Here is a 19513-nt window from a genome sequence, read left to right as displayed (position 1 = left end):
CCAGAGTTACCAGCAGTAACGGAGACAAAAGACATTGACGAGACCATTGATAAGTTAGTAGAACAGGCGGAGTTGAATCCCATTCAGAGGGCCGAACTTTGAATTTAAAGACGTATTTTCAGACACACCGGGCAGGACAACTGCGATCATTCACGACATCGAGTTAACCTCGTCGGACCCAGTTCGTTCGAAAGCTTATCGCGTTTCGCCTCGTCAACGTGAAGTCATGACCGCTGAAATAAACAAGAGGTTGGAGCTAGGTGTAATCGAGTCAGGAGAGAGTGATTATACCTCACCTCTCATCTTGGTTGAGGTTCCAGGAAAAGAGCCGCGGCTATGTATCGACTACCGCAGGCTCAATTTAATCACGAAGGACCAGACTTATCCAATACCGCATATCGAGGAAAGGCTTGAGAAAGTGAGCAGTGCTAATTTCATTTCTACGCTCGATTTAGTCAGAGGGTATTGGCAGGCTCCGTTGACCGAGAGGGCAAGCAGGCTTGCAGCGTTTATTTCCCCGATGGGAACCTTTCGTCCGAAAGTCCTGAGTTTTGGATTGAAGAATGCGCCATATTGCTTCGCTAGCCTTATGGACCAGGTGCTACGAGGAATGGAGGACTTTGCACTTCCCTATCTCGATGACATAGCTATCTTTTCTTCATCATGGGCGGACCATATGCAACACCTGCGAACCGTGTTGTGTCGGCTACGAGAGGCCAACTTAACTGTTAAGGCTCCCAAATGCCAATTAGGGCGCGCGGAGGTAGCTTATCTAGGTCATGTAATAGGGCAAGGCCATCGTCGGCCTTCCGAGGTTAAAGTGACCGCGATAGACAACTTCCCGCAACCACGCACCAAGCGGTACATCAGATCATTCCTTGGCTTGGCGGGTTATTACCAAAGATATATTCCACGGTATTCCGAGATTGCGAGTCCTTTAACGGATGCTCTCAGAAAAACAGAACCACAAACGGTAAAGTGGGATGACGCAAAAGAAAAGGCTTTTAGTATGCTGAAGAACGCACTAACGAGTCAGCCAGTGTTGAACGAGCCCGACTACTCTAAGCCATTCATTCTTCAGTGTGATGCCAGTGACAGGGGTATGGGGGTGGTGCTCTGTCAAATGAGAGATGACGAGAACGAACATCCTGAACTGTATGCCAGTAGAAAGCTTTCAGTTCGTGAGGAAGCATACAGTGCATTAGAAAAGGAATGCGCTTGCGTAGTTTGGGCGGTACAGAAGCTAGCTTGCTATATCGCTGGCTCAAAATTCACTATAGAGACTGACCACTGTCCCCTCACATGGCTCCAGTCCATGTCTACGAAAAACGGTCGTCTTTTGCGCTGGATCTTGGCTCTTCAACAGTACACCTTCGATATTCGCTACAAGAAGGGTAAGCTTAACGGCAATGCCGACGGTTTAAGTCGTTGCCTCTAGAGTATCCAAAGCCTCATGCTCATCCGGGTTTCCGTGGCATTTTTTTCGTGCATTCATATGTTTTTCCGAAGTGAAGCCGATGGTAAGCTGGTTTTAATAACCACGTCTTAACGCTTTCAAGAAATGGCTGTTCTTAGTGTTAAGGGGGGGGGGGGGGGGGGGGACGCGCGTAGGAAATGGGAAAGGTGTAGCGGGTTTTCTTTCTTTTTTTTTGTTAAAAGCCGGGTGTGTCTTGGGGAGAGTAGCCTTGTGCTCGCTGCCTTGTGGTTGTGGGTCCGGCACTGTTCTGGGGTGACTGCTTGCCCACGCAGGAGACGAAAAGTTGCGAGACCTGCTTGCAAAGACCAATTTCACCGGACCGGACCAAGGAGAAAAGTCACAAGAGCGCCACGAGGTCGGATGACCACTCCCCGGAACCTACCTAATACGAACGAAGGCTTCGTGACCTCTACGGGGAATCCTGATACCGAAACGCCGATCCGTCGTACAGCAGCTGCTGGCCCCTACACGTCGGTATCTTCCTCCCCCGCCGGAGATGCTGTTAGGGTTGGCGTCTGACACCACATGGCGAGAGGTCATTCCCCCATACCCCCTGAGCCGGAGCCCACGAGCGACCTCTTCCCCTCCTCTCATGGTCGTGGCATCGTGTGTGCTTACCTCATCCCCTACACCTTCTCTTGGCTGGACCCCACGGCGCCGGAGAGGTCATTCACCCTACTGCCTGAGCCGGAGCCCACGGGTGACCTCTCTCCGTGCCTGTCACGTGTCATTCGACGGAAGCAAGATCCCGCCCACACTTGTAGAGAGCCTACTTAAGGGGCTCCGAAATGTACTTAGATAGACTTCTTACTTGATACTTCATACTTCATGCTTTTCTTATTTTCTTTCAACTACCTTTGAATAAACAGTGCAAGTTTCGCACTAGCAAATCGTCTCGCCCCTGCTTGGTCGCCATGATCTACCGGATGCCTGCAGCCCGCCGACAACGCCACGCTACCCAATAAGTAATGTCGGTCGAGCTTCAATAGGCAGGCGTCGCTACTTCTCGACAGCAGTACGGTACGCTACCCTGGAGTACGCAACAGCGCGCGCCCGCCCTGGCCGCTGTGTCTTGAAAGTCGACGGGGACAGAGTTCGTTGTGCTCGGTGTTCTCGCGCCTTAGTTGACGTTGATGCGAGAGGCAACACGAAGGTCAACTCGCTCGCTGGTGTTGCGGCGCTTGCTCACTCCAACGTTTTCACAGCAAGTTTAAGCGGTCATTAACTCAGATGTGTTCATGTTTGCTTGTACGCGCATGACACCATGCTTGTTAATTTAGTTAGTTTGCCTGTGTTTACAAAGTTATACGGCCCATAAACCATTATCGTTACTTCGTATAGCTAGCAGTCCACTAATGTGCTATTGCAGTCGATGCTTCGCCTTTCGGGCAAAACTGCGACGTTGTTAAAGGACAGAAATGGGGAAATGATAACTTATGGCGTAATTAATGACACCACACATAATAACCTGGGAATTTGAATTTGTTATCGGAAGATATATGAGCTTTTGAGTATGTCGAAAATTGGGGTATGATTAGTTACAATCTCAGAATAGGAGGCGATGGGGTGACAACAAACCCACCCCGCGTGCACTTACATATGGTTCGACAGCTGTTCGGCGATAAGCTCCACGCCTGATCTACCGCGGACCAGAGGCATGAGACTGGAGGGGACGTAAAAACACACGCTCGATCTAATAAAATAATTTCATGCCAGTGACATGACAAAAAAGAATAAGAAAACTACAAGCAGAATGTAAAAAGCTTCGAGGAAGGCGTGCGGGTCACAGACAACTCATTATGACGTGACACAGGACACAAAGCCCACCACGTGGGAATTTCTAACACTCGCAAAATAAAAGAAAAAAAAAACAATTACGCGACCAGTGGCGTAGCTAGGTCGTCTGGCACCCGGGGCCCATAGGTCCTCTGTCACCTCCCCCCCCCCACCCCCGGGTGTAGCCGGCTGAAAGAGGGGTGTCTTCAGATGTATATGACACCCCCCCCCCCCCACTGGCTCCTTGCACCGGGAGCCCACGGCGCCCCCCCCCCCCCCCCGCCACACCCCCCTCGCCCCGTTGCTACCCCACTGTACGCGACACAAAGGAGGAATACACGCGACAATAAATACGGCAAACACTACACTGACAGAACATACAAAAATTAACACGCGATGAATAAGTAAATGAAAGACGAAACGCGATTTTAAAAAAAGGGGCCGGCGGAGAGTTCCGAGAGCATATTGGAACACGAGTCTTATCTATGGCGGTCTCGCCGAGATCTCGATCTGAAGAAGCGTCGGGCTGCTCCTACCTCACTGCCGAAGATGTTGACGGACTTGCACCGACTGTCGATCTACCGGCGAAGACTCCGGCCTGGGGATTTCAGCCTGCCGACCACCTTCAGCTGTCTCTCGGTGCACGACGACGCTGCTGCGTCTTCCAAAGCACTCTCCCCGGTCGCATTGGCTAGCCCGTCCCTCGTCATGGTCTAGCGACCCAAGTGACGAACCGGTCCGGCGAATTCAGGAACAATGGGGAGCTTTCCTCCCTATCGCCGTGTAAGCGGTGCTGCGGCTGCGGCGGCAATGACGGCCGTCTCGATATAGACGCGGGCACGCACTTTATGACAGAGTGCTCGTTGTCATTCTTGAGGGTGGTGTACTAACATTTGGACGGTAGTGTCTGTTTAATAAGGTTGAACTCTATTTTCATGCTACTGTCGGCAAGGTGGTCAATGTTGATATTGCCACCTAAGATTATGTTGCGTAGTTGGTCGTTAAGTAATTGCGAGATAGAATCCAAGGAAACAATAAATGACGAAGGATCGCCGCCAGGCGCTAGTGCATGTTGTCGTGTCCGACCGCTCGCCACCACAGTGAAATGAGGAAGTGAGGAACGAGTAACTCAGTATTTAACCTACAGAATTAAGGTTGCCTCATTCCACGCAAACGCAGGAGTCAATCTCTTCCTTCTCTCCTTTTCAAAAGCCTTGTCCCCCCTGGTATGCACGTTGCCTAGTAACAATATACCCTTCTCGAAAACCCTGCGGAAAAAAATTCTTTCGCCCGGCCCAAATCCTAACAAACGCTTTATTGAACAACACTGCATGGAAGGGTGGGACATTGACGTCAGAGTTCAACTATGCATTGTACCACACACACACACACATTCACTCCGGATATTAATTTATTGTCGGCAACCGGAAGTCTGTTCTCTGGTACCACTCGAAGCACAATCGAAACAGACTTTGTGGGCGCCACAACTTGAAGTCGGCCGGCTGCCGCCTTGCGCCGTGTTCATATATGCACAGCATGAGTCATGCACCGCACTTATTTGGCCTTTGCGGAAAGCGAATAGTAACAGGCTACATTTAGGTGATTCATTATCTGACTGCTGTACTGTGTATATGCTATTGGACAAGACAGCCGCAGCAGCCACCGTCTGCAAAGTCTTGGGGGGTTCGCCTAGTAAGATTTGCTTTAAAAGGAGTCATCCCGATATACAGCGACGTCACTCCACATTGGAAACGACCTATAGAAGAGATAAACGGGATGAGAAAGGCAGGGAGGCTAACCGGATAAGATTCTGGTTTGCTACCCTGCACAGGGGGAAGGCGAAATGAAAGACTAAAAGAACAGCGGCGAGAAAAAGCAAACAAACGAAAGAAAAAAGATAGGGTAGGTCGTGAACGTCCATGAGAATTGCAGTTTTTCCAATAAACGAGAAGAAAGGGAGGTTAACCGAGGGACCCGATCTTTATTGGTCATAAGAAGCCAACAAACACTGACACCAAGGACAACATAGGGGAAATTACTTGTTCTTGATAGGCCACTCAAACGTAACAATAGGCCACTCAAACGCAACAATTCCGATAGGCAAGAATGAGACATGCGATATTAACAATGAAGTCGCTTTCGTTTTATTTCAGATGTGCAAAAGCCCATGATTGTGCACTGCCCTCAAGACATGACGGTCTACAATGCCCCGGGTAGGCCTTTCTCCGATCCAGTGCAGTGGAAAGAGCCCGTGTCCACCGACAATTCCGGCTCGTCCACCGTAAAACTCGTGTTCCCGCTCGAGATCACGACTCTGCCGCACGAGTTCCCGATTGGAGAGCACGACATTCAATATGTTGCCACTGACGCCGTGGGTCTCACATCGGACCCGTGCGCATTCAAAGTGTTCGTGATAGGTGAGCAAAAATCACTCTGTACTTATACCTATTCTGCTAAGCCGCCTCTCTCTATGTCTGTGGCTGCGTTGCTAAGAATTATGTTTACAGTTTACGGTAACATTGAAGGAGAATGTAAAATGAGCTCTGCGAAATCCCGCAAGGGGTAGGGGTGCTAATGAAAGGAAGAAACTGTCATCCACCCGTCAATAGCATGAACTTGAAAAAAGTCCATGAATTATTTATGAGAAAGAAAGCTTTGTAGCTGAAGAAAAATTCATCCTGGTCCGTGTCTCGAACTCGTGACCAACGCCTTTACATCACAGTCGCTATGTCCTGTGAGATAAACAAAGATCGATGAGAGCGTCCGAATTAATCGGCAACTCGAAGCACACTAATTTATTGTCCCTGTACTTCGAGAATAATGCAATCGAGTATAATTTTAGTCGACTTCCCGCCACAGATTCTTAACATTTATCGTGTGTAATTCTGCCTATCGTACATGTCCCGTATCTCGCGTACTAGCTGACGGCTCGTGAAAGTTGACAATAAGGCACTGTTTATTAATGTTTACTTGGTTTCGTTATAGATGTGGAAAATCCATTGGTCACCTTCTGTCCGGACAACATTTTAACGGTCTCTGGCACGCGTGAAACTAACGTCACTTGGGAGGAACCGCGATTCCTGGCAAGTTTCTCTTTCTGATTTTGTTCTTACGCATTTTCTCGCCTTTTTTGCTGCTGTACGTACCGTGTTTGTCCCGGGGACCTCGTTTGTTGCTTTTTCTATCAGTTTTTTAGGCAACGAACTACAAGGGCACCACAATATTATATGGTGTCGAGCACACGAAGGACTGGCAGGAAACGCGAGGGCAGAGCGTATTGCTCGAGGATTAAACGTCCGAGCAATGGCATGGCCTCGCGACGGCCTTCCTCCAAATTCTCGTGACATACTTCTACAGCAAAGCAGGAGCCGAGACGTTTTGGACATCCTCACTCCGATTTAAACCGCCAACAGGAGAGGGACTGGCGTCGTATGCAGACGAATACATACCCCAACCTGCACCACCTACGCAGAATACAGCCCACGAGGTTCACTGACGAGTGCCCGTGGTGCACGGACACACCCACAATAAAACACATCACATGGGAATGCCCCAGGAGGCCTCCGCACATAGACAGCGCCATGTTGCACCAACATACACTAATGAGTAATAGGCAGTGGGAGGCATGGCTTGCGGACGAGGGTCGGGAGATCCAATTGGCTCTTCTGCACCATCCCAGTGAGCCGCTCGTGCCAGTGGGGCCCTGGAATAGGGCCACAACTATCATGCCGTATTTTTCTTATATTTAATAAAGTTTTTACTCTATGCAGCTGCTCCTTGCCCTGAAGAACACGGTTTCAAGTCCAGTCATTCGACTTCCAACCGCAGAACTAACGCTATCGCAGGAAATTATTGCGTCCTTACACCATAACCTGCTTGTGGATGTACTTCGACATGAAGTAAACATAAAAGTTTGCTTTAGTTGATCGCGGGTATCTATAATAAGATTACAACACTACGGCTTCCGTGCTAACGTCCCACTCTGTTTCTAGGTACATAAGCAAAGCGCCAAGAAACGATGAAAATGAGTAATCTTTCATCTTGCTTACTAAAAATATATGTAGAGATACCAAAGGGAGTACAGGACGCTACGAGAGTTGGTTTTCGTTCATAAAAAGTCGTTGTTTCGACCGAAAGGCAAAACATCGATTGCGATATCAAATTAGGGGACAACTATACGAAGTTAGGATATTAGTTTTATTCGCCGTAAAATCTTGTAAACATAGGCATACTAACTAAATTAGCAAGCATGGTGTCACGCACGTACATGCAAACATTAACACACCTCATTTTATGACCCTTGAAACTCGCTGAAAAACCCTGGAGTGAGGAAGCGCGGCCGAAGCCGGAGCGGACCTTCGTGTTGAGTCTCGCATCAACGCGAACTAAGTCCCGAAAACAGCGCACGGCGGACTCTGTACCCGTTGCAGATAGCTTTCAAGATACAGCGGCCCTGGTGGGCGCGCTGTACCCTCTTCCCGGAGGGAGCCTTGCGCCCGACGGAAGACGGCGCGCTTTCTTCCCGCCAATTTCTTTTCTGGCGTGCGCGAGATTGAGCGCGATTGCCGGCTCACTCTCGCACGCTTTCACTAGCTCATACAGCATCGCCCTCGGACTTTATAGGGAACGTCACGGCGGCGCCGATGGCTATTGCGACGGCAAAAATGCGCCGGGAGTGTCCATATAATTGCTCTCGCAATAATAAATGTTAAAAACAAAATTTGCTGAATCCACCTGTGTGGCACGGCGGAAACTTGACCTTGTAATTTACTTTACACAACTTCCAATCATTTCTTGAGTCTCGTTTTTTTTTTAACGCGTGAGCGTTAGGGCGTCATGTCGCAGAAAATCTGATGTCGGCGTCGGCGGAGTTATCCGTGAGCGAGCATTCCCGTGGCGTTCAGAAAACGTTGATTTCGACAAGAGACGATACGAACACTTAGTCACAATCACGGCACATTTACACCAGCACGATAACATATATCTGAAAACATATATCTGAACATATATCTGATAACATATATCTGATAGCATATACCTCATATATATGACGACATATATCCGAAAAGATGAATGTTTCTTTATATGAGCACATTTTCTTTTGCTACATTGTAATTGCGTATCCTAATAGATGAGTGTTACACATGTTCTACGTTTGCCAACAGAAGACTTACTGCTGCCATGTAGGGGCCTTCAGGTACATTCATGTTGTACGTCGCAGCTTTTCGCCTGGAGGAGCCCCAACAAAGTTGGTCGGAAATAAAAACATTTCTGATTTTTTTATATATAAAGTACGAAGCATAGTATATAGGGCACGTTTTCATAGAAATGTTCGAGTCCTCCCTCACTAACATATAACCACATAGACCTACGGAAAGGCACAGTTGCACATAAACTAATTATCACGTTTTATAAAATGATGTTCGATATACACAGTGTACACGGAACGATGATATGACAGAGACGCTTTGCATAATTTTGTAGTGATGCTATGCGGTGTGTATGTACAAACATGATAATGTATACGAGAGCACGTGCACACAGAAATCACGGGCACCTACATTGTGTGTAGATTCCATGAACACTTTTGATGGCCTAGCTACAAGAACCAGGCTGGTCGAAAATTAAGCCGTACGCGTCTATCAGCCACCGGCAGGAAACGGCATGACCACTGTCGAAGTAACTCGTCTTCCCCAAGGAAGAACAACATCTCTGACAGAAACGACAGTAGCTCAGAGTAGAGTAGGAGTGGAAACAGAGCTTGATGACGATCGCCCACGGCAACTGCCTCGCCCCGGCTACGCCATAGAAAAAAGGCCCCCGCTGCAATTAAAGTTCGCGCCAAACGCCCTCCTGAGCAGCAACTAGGTGTAATAAATCGGTTGACTCCCAGGAGACGAAAACCAGCATGCACGGCCCTCAAACATACCCTAGCAACGACGTATTGCAACAGCGCATGTTTGTTAGAGTCTTGAAGGGAGCAATTTGGACATAGCGAAGATGGGACTCTTCCCCACCGCTGTAGTCTCACGCGTTGGGAGCACTTGCCAGCTTAGACGCCACATGAAGTCTCTTAGGTGGCCAAGCAGAAGCGACGCCATTATCGCACCTCGCAACACATAATTGGAACGTGCGCGGCGCGCTGCGAGAACCAGAGGAAACAGTAAGGCCGACATTGTATCTACAACACGGTTTTCTACAACGTCTGCATCGAGACACACCTGCTGTACATGGCGATAAAATGCCACCGCCATGGAGTAAAATGCAGGTACGTATTAACACTTGTGGTCCGAGACTTAAGCGCACGCCTAGTAACATGTAAGAAATTTTTTTGCCAAGGAAATAGCAGGCGAGTTCACGCGCGGGACACTGATTACGCTGTTACAGGCGAAGCAGAAATCGCAGAGCAAGCAGGCGGCAGGGGACAGAGACGGATGGTAACGCGAACCCACCACGAACCCAAGCACCGCGCGACAGAGCAGTTCTGTATTGTTCGACCAGCAGAAGGAATCAAAAAGGGAGGGACTGCAAGGACCTAATAGCCCGTAACGGCTGCTGTACGACGTGACAGAAGTACCACACAGGAGCGCAAAAGAAAGACTGTGTTAAGTCCCTCTTAATAGGGGTAAATTATACCCTAGAACATCCTGAATGTCTCGTCTTACATATTCAAGAATTCAAAGCCACACACAGTGTTATATGCCATCATAGGTGTGATCAAGGCCTAAAATACGAATAGAATCGTTCTTTTGAAGACAGAAAAGGTGCCTTACGCGTGTCTGTGGTGAACCAATGAACAAATAACAATATTTTGAAAAATTTAGCGGAGCACCTGAAATATTTTCGCACTCAGTGAAAATTCGAAGCCTACACAATAAGGTATCTTCATTCCTCAGATACAATGTGATGTCATCGGCGAAGGCTGCCACCTTCACAACACCGCTACCAGGCAGCGGGAGACCGTACACGTGAGGGTCCCGCAGTACCGAGCGCAGAAAGGGCTCAAGGCTGAGAACAAATAATACTGGGGATAGAGGGCACCTTTGACGAAAACCTCGAGTAACGGGAAATGATTCACTTTCACGACCATCAAGAAACAATGTACATCGGTCATTTGAATAGGGATTCCTAATAAGTTCAACAAAATTTGACGAAAAGCCAAACGAGTTCAGCACATGAAATATGTAGCTATGTTCAAGGCGATCGGATGTCTTTCCTTGATCTAGTGAAACTAAGAGACGAAGTGCTCACCTGGTCAGCGTGCACGTCATTTTGTCACGCGTAACGAACGAGATATGTATCTTTGCCAGAGACCGAGCATGCCTAATGTTGTCCTATTAATGAAGGCATCAGGCTGCCCAAGCATCGAGTGAAAGCAGTTGTGAAGGTTTTGCAGTCAACGTTGAGAAGCGTGATTGGCCTCCATTCCTCCGGCAGAACTGATGGATCGTGCTTAGGGATCAGAACAGTATGACCATTGCGAAAACTAGCCGGGAATTCAAAGTCCCTAAAGCAGCGGCTGATAAAAGATACGAATGTGGTACCAATGTCTTCCCAGAATGATCGATAAAGCTCTTCGGCAGCCGTCCGGCCCTGGGGCCAAGTGACGCTTCATGGAAGATAATGATGCCTTCACCTCATAAGCTGATGGTCGTGCACAAAGACGGTCAGCGACCTCAGGTATAACTTCAGGCAGCCAATAAAGCATTTCTACGTTACCATGATCCATTTGCATAGTCTTACGAGGCAGGTTTTCAAAACACGATACATTATCAGCTTCTTTTATGTCTGTGGGATGTCGTGTCTGCCGAAGGACGATTCCCAACATAAAAACGTAACGCTTCTTTATTCGACTAACGATGGCAGCGGACGGGCATACCAACGCTACGTTCGTCACAGTAGCGGAAGGTAGAAGGCGGTCTTTCTCAGCCAGGCAGCCTGTTTTTATAGCCACCGTCGGTGACGCATACCTCGGGTGACGTGGCGGTGGCGCTATGTTTTATCGACCATGCAGTCCAGCGTGCAGCTGTGTTATGCCGGGCCAGATGATACGAAGACGGAGGGTGCGCAGAAGTATGCGCAGAGTGTGTCGCCACATGTCCACTGCAGGACGAAGGCCTCTCCCTGCGATCTCCAATTACCCCGGTCCTGCGCCAACCGATTCCAACTAGCACCCGCAAATTTCCTTATTTCGTCGCACCATCTAGTCTTCTGCCGTCCTCTACTGCGCTTCCCTTCTCTTGGTACCCATTCTGTCACCCTAACGGTCCAACAGCTATCTAATCTGCGCATTACATGACCTGCCCAGCGCTATTTTTTTCTCTTAATATCTATTAGAATATCGTCTATACCCGTTTGCTCTCTGATCCAAACCGCTCTCTTTATATCGCTTAAAGTTATGCCTAGCATTCTTCGTTCCATCGCTCTTTGCGCGGTCTTTAACTTGTGTTCAAGCTTCTTCGTCAGCCTCCAAGTCTCTGCGCTGTATGTCAGCACCGGTAAAATGTACTGATTGTATGCTTTCCTGTTCAATGATAACGGTAAGCACCCAGTCAGGAGCTCACGATGTCCGCCGTATGCGATCCAACCCATCTTTATTCTTCTGTGAATTTCCCTCTCACGGTCAGGGTTCCCTCTGATTAGTTCACCTAAGTAAACATACTCCTTCACAGACTCTAGAGGCTGACTTAATTGCGATCCTGAACTCTTGTTCCCCTGCCAGGTCAGTTATCTTTATCTTTGCCTCGGCATATTAATCTTCAACCGCACTCTTACACTCTCTCTGTTAAAGGGGAGCTGAAACACTTTTCGAAAAAAATGAGTTCTCTGCAGCATTCTACAGTTTTGAGTCCCCTGAACACGAATATCTAGAACAAAAAGGGCGGAAACAAACGCAAGCGGCTGTTTTTTCAAGAAAACGCGCACCAGCGCCTCAGGGCATTGCGAGAACGGCGCTGTTTCCCGTGATTGGTCGGGGCCGCTGTGACGTCAATTGCGGCAGTCGCCGGTCGGCGCCGCCTCACGCCGCCGTTTCAGAGCGTAGCACGCTGTTCTGTTCTGGCTTCATAGCTGAGTTGTAAGCATTATGGAACGTTCTCGCTGTCTCGGACAGCTTGTATTTTCGCCGTACATGTTCGAACCGACAGCCGATACGGAAAACGATGGCGGCAATGGCGGTAACGGCGGTAACGGCGGCAACGACGATGTTGAGTGTGCCAACTGCGAGAGCTATTTGTGCACCTTCTCGCGCATTGGAAATCTTAGCTGGTACGTATGTTTTTTTTTCATGTAGCTGCACGTTCCAGTGACGGGAGAAAAAATGCGCTAAAGTGTCACTGGGAACATGCTGCTGGAAGAATGCCGAAGCACTAACTTCTCATTAGATTGTAAACACGGGTGCAATTCCGCGATGTAAAGCACCTTGCCGCTGCTTGTCTAAAGTCCCGTGGTTTTTTTAGTGTTGATACACGATCGCGAGCATAAATGCCGCGTTTCAAACCGCGCACATGCAGTGCTTATCATACACATCCAGAGATGGCCAGAGGTATTATATGTGCAATATTCATACTATGGTTCGACGACTGCGTTGCGATTGTGGCTCGATCAAGAATCGGGATGCGTGCTCCATGCTAGTGTTGACATAAAGATATTAGGCAGTTTTAGCACCGCCGTGTGGTAAACACTATAACTGAAACGGTACGTCGAATGTCACCAGGCAAGCCTACACTCCATTTCATACCTCAGGTGCAACGCTGTGGAAGCTACGCACGAAGTCCGGTCACTAAAATTTATTACCGCACGCGTTTCCGTCTATGCTTCGCAGCGTGCCAGCGGCGTTTGCTCGCGCGAGCATGCACGTGAACCTGCCGCGACGGGCAGCTTCACGAAAGAACATTTTACGAAAATCGCAAAAGAAAACAAACGTGAGCGGCAGCGGCGGCAGATCTCTCATAGCGTCGTTCAGTAAAGCGCAGTACGGAAAGAGGCATGCCAGTACATGCCAGCACGCCGGTCCGGCAGCTCGGTCGCCGCGAATGACGTCACTCTCGTCGGTTCTCTCCTCTGGCAACCACCTCACCCGGCGCTCCGGGAAGCGATGGGGGCGTGTCCGCGGGGGTGATTTAGAAAGCGATTTCCGCCCCTTATATTAACAAACGAAGAAAAAAAATTGGAACCGTAAATTATTAGGTCTGTTCTTCCCAATCCCAGCAATTCATGGAAATTGAAAACCGTTTCAGCTTCCCTTTAAGGTCCTCAATAATTTGCTGTAACTCGTCTGCATTTTTGCTGAATAGAACAATGTCATCGGCAAACCGAAGGTTGCTGAGGTATTCGCCGTCGATCTTTACTCCTACGATCTTTACTCCGACGATTAAAGTCATCGAAGCTATGCTCTGGACAGTGACTTGGGAGTTGAGGCCTCCCATGTGCTGAATGTAGTAGACCTAAGAGAGGCCAACTATTGAGGCCGTCGCGTCGACGACGTGTATTTAGAAGAAGATAGAAAAACATGTAATCGATGCATGTACATCATCTTACGTTCTTTATTGTCCCCACGCGACTTCCTTCTCGCGTTCGTGGGAGTCGTCCATGCAACAAAACAGCGAGTGCAACTCCCGTTGTGGCCTGGGGTGCGTAGCGGTAGACGCCCAAGTAATCTGTAACAGCGACGCGAATATCACGCCACTCATATACTGCATTCTGCACAATAGACTTCAGAACTCTGTTGAACCTTTTGACAGGACCGTTCGCTTAGGGGTGGTAGACAAACGAGAAATAGTGGTGTACACCACGTTCCTTAAGGAGCTCTTCAAATTCAGCCGAGCTGAACTGCGGTCCATTGTCGGGGGGGTATCTCATTGGGGTATAACCTTCACGAGCAAATAGTTGTACCAGAAAATTCTTGACCGTCGCTGTAGAAACTTGTCTTGAAAAATTAACTTCCGGCCATTTGCTGCTATAATAACTGTCACTCGATGGGAGCTTAATCAAAGAGACCAATGATATCAATACTGATCTTCTCCCAAGGTTAGTCAAGGAAACCTACTCGCTGCACAGGTGCTGCAGCTGGCCGCGCAGACTTAACACAAGACTGACAAAAAACACAGGTTTTAAATAGTTGTTCAACGTATTCACCCATTCGAGGCTACCAGTACAACTATCGCAGTCGACTTTTCATACGACTGATCCCCGGATGGGATTCGTGTGCAACTTCCATCAAACGACCACTAAGGGTACTAGAAACCACTATCCTGTCACCACAGTAAAGTAAGTCGTGTAAAATTGAGAGTTCTACACGTAGCTGAAAATATGGCATTAGCTCCGGTTCTAGATCTTTTTCATAAGGCCAGGATGACGAAGTAAAGTCCATAACTCTTGCAATAGTACTGTCAGTTGCACTCGCTGCTAAAGGGATACGGACACAAAATCTAAACATTTTACGATAATACAGAAAATGAGTCCTCAGTGTGTGAGTACACCGAAAACAAGTAGTCACTTCGCTCATTTTGCAGCGGATGGCTTTATTTTTGGCGTTTTCGTGAGCGCGCGCAACGCCGCCCGGCCCAAGCGAGTTGGAAGGCGTGACGTCACGACACTCCCGTCGGATAGCCAGCCGGCCGGCCACGGTCATTCGAGGCGCGCCGCCGCCGCAATCGCGAGCATGGATTCGGGTTCTGGTGCCTCTACCAGCGATGAGTACATGTCTGCAGACGAGGACCGTTCCAACTTAGCAAGAAATATAACGAGCCTTCCGTGTCAAGAGGCGAAGAAGAGCAGGCGGCCTTGAACGTGCCGGTCAGGCAGTCCGGGCCAGCAACATGGTAATTTCTTTCTCTAGTAAACTTGAAGTGCAGCAGCAGCAGTTCGTAAAGTTGTGTTACGTAGGATGCAAAATGCCTAGTATCGTGACCCGCGTTTAGGCAGAAAGGGAGCTATTACGGCTGAATCGTAGGTAGCGTAGCTCGTCGCTTTGAGCTTACCTACGCTGTCGGCTTTCCATCGCTGCACACTTCGTTTTTACGCGACGAGGCACGGCATGTGTAGAATTTTCCACCCATTTCATAGCCCTGTGTTTACGGCTACTTTCACATTCACGCCATTCGAAGCCATTTACTGGTTGAACTCGTTGAGATGGGCGGCTGCGCTAGGGACTCGTCGACCAGATCACTTAGCTACATAGATTCTGTGGCCATAGACAAAGGAAAGTCTTTGGCTGTGACATTTAATAGGGAAATGCTGCGCGAACAACCAAGTCATGAAACCCTACGCACGATTATGCAGATACCTATGAAAATCCGTAATTTTTTGCTTCAGGTTGAAAAGCAACGTGTGAAACGGCAATGTGGATAAATATGCTGCGCATTTTAGATTACTACACACATTCACTGGCTGTGTTTTGTATATTTGATCAATTAAAAGAGCGCTCGTATGCTGTCGTTCAACATTAGACGCAGCGAGAGTGCACACAACATGGCTATTTTGTTTTGTGATAAACGCTTGCATCCGCAGGGTAAACAATTTCTGTCACAAGCCGAGAATATCTGTTCCTGCACAGCCAATGAAAGGCTAATTTCCCTTCTTTCAACAGGCACTCCTGCGATCACCGCTGCGGCTACATGCATACAGAAAGAGAGGGGGTCTGTTGCCAGAACAACAAAAGTTGGCGGACACAGCTAACAGTTACGAATGTATCACTAAGCACCCGCTCTTTTAATTGTATTGCCTCAGCAGGAGCCTTTTGAGCGACATGCCAAGGCTTTTGAGCACAGCCGGGCTGGTCGCATAAGCATCGTCGACGAAGTGGTCCGCGCAAATGAAGCCATTGTTTAGAAGTCTCCATGCTGGGTGTGGTGGCTGGCAGGCACGTATGCAAAGTTCAGGCACCTTCTTGTCTCTGGGAACCGTGCGCAACGGCGTGTCACGACCGATAATGCTGTTATAACAGCCGTGGGCGCAGTAATGTCTGGGCATTTTCTTCCGCCACGATGAATGCTTCAATACCGATCGACGACCGTGCGAACACGCGTGTAAGATGCACCACCTGAGCGCTGACGGGGATAATGTTTCAGACAGACCACGTGCGAACATAGCCGACGGCGATAAACAAACGCTGCAAGGGACCGACACTCCGGAAAGATTGCGCCGGCTGTGGCTGACCTTGGCCGCGCGCGCGCGGGCACGTTGGGGTGTCATGACGTCAAGTTTCAGCTTCTCCCGGCGGCCGCTTGCAGGCAAGGCGCAACAGAAAATCGCAAAAGAAAGGTGTTTCTCGTTCTTTTTTTCTAAGCAGCTTGTTGTATTCGTCATTTTTAACAGTTCAACTTTTGTTCTGACGCAGAAAACCACCCACCAATTTTTGTGTCCGTAGTTTTGTGTGTGATCGCTAACATCGGGTAAGAAGGCAAACAAACTCATCTTCAACAGCACCCTCATAATGTTCTCCTTGCAAAGGTAGCCGAGAGAGCCCACCAGCCATCACATTGTCACTTCCCTTGCTGTAGTGTGTGGTGTAGTTGTAACGAAGTAGGTGCGCTGACCAACGTGAAATATGCGGAGGGCGATGTTCAGTACCTTGACAACAAGGTGACCAGAGCACTATGGTCAGTTCGCAAGACAAAGGTACGAACCCAAAGATAGACGTGCCAGTGTTCACAGGCACAAACTCATGCTAAGGCTTTTAACGTTCGCCCGCAGAATAGAATCGTTCTTGTGGGCTCAATGTGCGGGAGGCGTTTGCCTTCCGCACAATGGAACTCTGTCGAGTTTCCTTGTTATTTGTTTGCAGCACTGCGCCCAGTCCATACCCACAGACATCGTTCATGACGTTGACAGGAAGGTTCGGATAAAATAAATGTAGGACATTGCAAGTCGTCAGTAGTGATTTAAAACGGACGAAACTCTGTTCAGCAACTGGCGTCCAAGCAAATGGTTCGTTGGTCCGATAAATGCGAAACAAACTTGGAGTAAGATCCCGCCAGTCTAAGCAGAGAACGAAGTTCATTTATGTTTGAAGGCACAGGAGCTTCTTTTATCGCTTGAATGGATGAGCTAGTGAAAAAAGTCCGTCGCCATTCACAACATCCCCACAGAAACGTGTTTTGTGTCGTCAAAAACGCACTTATCGTTTATTTTGAGGCCTGCTTTAGAAAGCCGTTGCAAGACGGTGCGTAGATTCGAGAGATGATTTTCGCGAGAACGGCCATAGACAATAATGTCGTCTATGTAAAAAATTACACCTTTGCATCCTTTCGGTATGCGATGCATCATCTTCTGAAATGATGGTGGAGCAGAATCCAAGCGGAGGCACACTCTCTTAAACTAAAAGTACATCATGCGTAATAAAGATTGTCATTTCGCACCTGTCAGGGTCTAGTTCCACTTGGTGGTAAGCAGACGCTAAATTCAGGTTCGAACATTGCTGGGCGCCAGCTAAGCTATAAAGCAGCTCTTCTGTCTGTGGCAGTGGAAAGCTATCAACGATTATAGCTTGATTATAGCTCTGACTTGTGCTGAAGTCGCACGCAGGCAGTCAATAGCAATGTCGCTCGACACAGATCTTGGTCGACCGGCAAATGATTTCTGCGCTGCACGTGCGCCTGTGGGCCCGAACCCACCACCTTTTCGCCGTCCCACACCACCTTTCACTAATTCTTGGCGCACCCCGTACCCTATCTGCAACTTCTGTTGCCTACCTGGCCATGTCGCTCGTTTCTGTCATCGTCGTGACTTCCGTACTAGTGTGGCCGAAGAACATCAAAGCTACTTGCGTCCTGAGCCACTGCACCCGATCTCCTCCCGCACAACGATGGACACCTGCTGACCGAATCGACGTGGCTACGGCACGCGTCTGTCGCCCTCATCACGTCGCCGTTCATTTCTCCCTGTAGTTCGTTGCCTCCCACCCACCCGTTCAAGCGGAAAACTAGTCATCGCAGTTCCGGAGGCAAGAACTGCGCTCGTGTCGACAACTTCAAGGCCTCGATTTCTACCTTCGAACGAAATAACCGTGAATATCGAAGGCGTTTCTGTCCAAGCACTCATCGATACTGGAGCCGCTGTGTCTGTTCTTAGTGGAGAAGCGGGCCGTAAGGTAAAAAGAAAAGAGATAACGTTTGCGATTTCCGACGTCTCCCTGCATACCGCAGCCGCGCACCACATTCAACATTCAGTGGCATTCGCAGCTCGCCTTGTCATTCAGGACATTTTGTACGTAGTCGAATTTGCCGTTCTTTCACTATGTTCGCACGACCTTATTTTCGGTTGGGACGTTCTTGCTACTAACCGACTGTGCGCGTGCCGAACTTCAGTTGTCGCCGATGTGTGGCACCTCATCTGACAAGCCACCTTGCAAGTGGTGGTCGCCACGGATACTGACATTCCTCTTTTGGCTTCTGTTCTTGTACCACTTTCTTGCTGCTATGCTCCCTCTTCAACCATCCTGTTTGCGCCCTCCGAAGCCTTCACCTCTCGCAAAAACTTCCCGCTCCCTTTTGCAGTTCTCGCAATCGAAAACTCTTGCAGCGCCATTTATGTCACGAATCTGTTTTCTTCCACAGCCACCTTATTCGGTGGCGAATGTATAGGTCGGCTCGACGATAACGATTCCGTCTACTCTACTAAGCTGCCTGACGACACGTTAAGTCTTCTCGTCGACAGTCTTACTCCTGTGACCACCACCAATTCGTCTTGGAGCTGCTCGACCGTTTCGGCTGTCATTCGATCATACACGATCTTCCTTGAGCCGCACATCCGCCATCGTTCACCACATTGACACCGGCGCTCATGCACCCCTAGGCCAGCGTCCGTACCGAGTTTCTCACGCTGTACGCCGCGTCATTGATGAACAAGTCAACGACATGCTTAATCGAGGCGTTATTCAGCCCTCACACAGCCCTTAGGCTTCCCCAGATGTCCTGTTGAAAAACGAGGACGGTAGCGTCAGATTTTGTGTGGATTTTAGGCGCCTTAACAAGATCACGAGAAAAGATGTCTATCCGCTGCCCAGAATTGACGACGTTCTCGACTGCTTGCAAGGAGCAGAGTTTTTTTCCTCTTTGTACTTTCGATCTGGGTACTGGCAGGTCTCCATGAGTGAAGCTGACCGTCCTAAGACTGCGTTTATAACCCCAGACGGTCTATATGAGTTTAACGTTATGACCTTCGGCCTTTGTAATTCGCCTGCCACCTTAGAACGTCTCATGGACAACATTCTTAGATACCTCAAATGGCACACGTGTCTTTGCTACCTGGGCGTCGTTG

General features: G+C 48.9%; 1 protein-coding gene across 3 annotated transcripts in view; it reads left to right on the top strand.

The window, feature by feature from the left end:
- LOC142578609 (sushi, von Willebrand factor type A, EGF and pentraxin domain-containing protein 1-like) overlaps window positions 1-19513 on the top strand; it is a 370493-nt gene that overhangs the window by 108174 nt on the left and 242806 nt on the right. For all 3 annotated transcript variants that reach the window (XM_075688011.1, XM_075688012.1, XM_075688010.1), the window contains exons 9-10: window positions 5407-5670; window positions 6239-6336. In XM_075688011.1, coding sequence (XP_075544126.1) covers window positions 5407-5670; window positions 6239-6336 — 362 coding nt within the window. The remainder of the gene's footprint in view (window positions 1-5406; window positions 5671-6238; window positions 6337-19513) is intronic.

The sequence above is a fragment of the Dermacentor variabilis genome, chromosome 4 (assembly GCF_050947875.1).
Source record: "Dermacentor variabilis isolate Ectoservices chromosome 4, ASM5094787v1, whole genome shotgun sequence".
Taxonomy (NCBI): Eukaryota; Metazoa; Arthropoda; class Arachnida; order Ixodida; family Ixodidae; genus Dermacentor; species Dermacentor variabilis.
The sequence above is the reverse complement of the archived record's forward strand: the minus strand, read 5'-3'. Positions and strand labels throughout refer to the sequence as shown.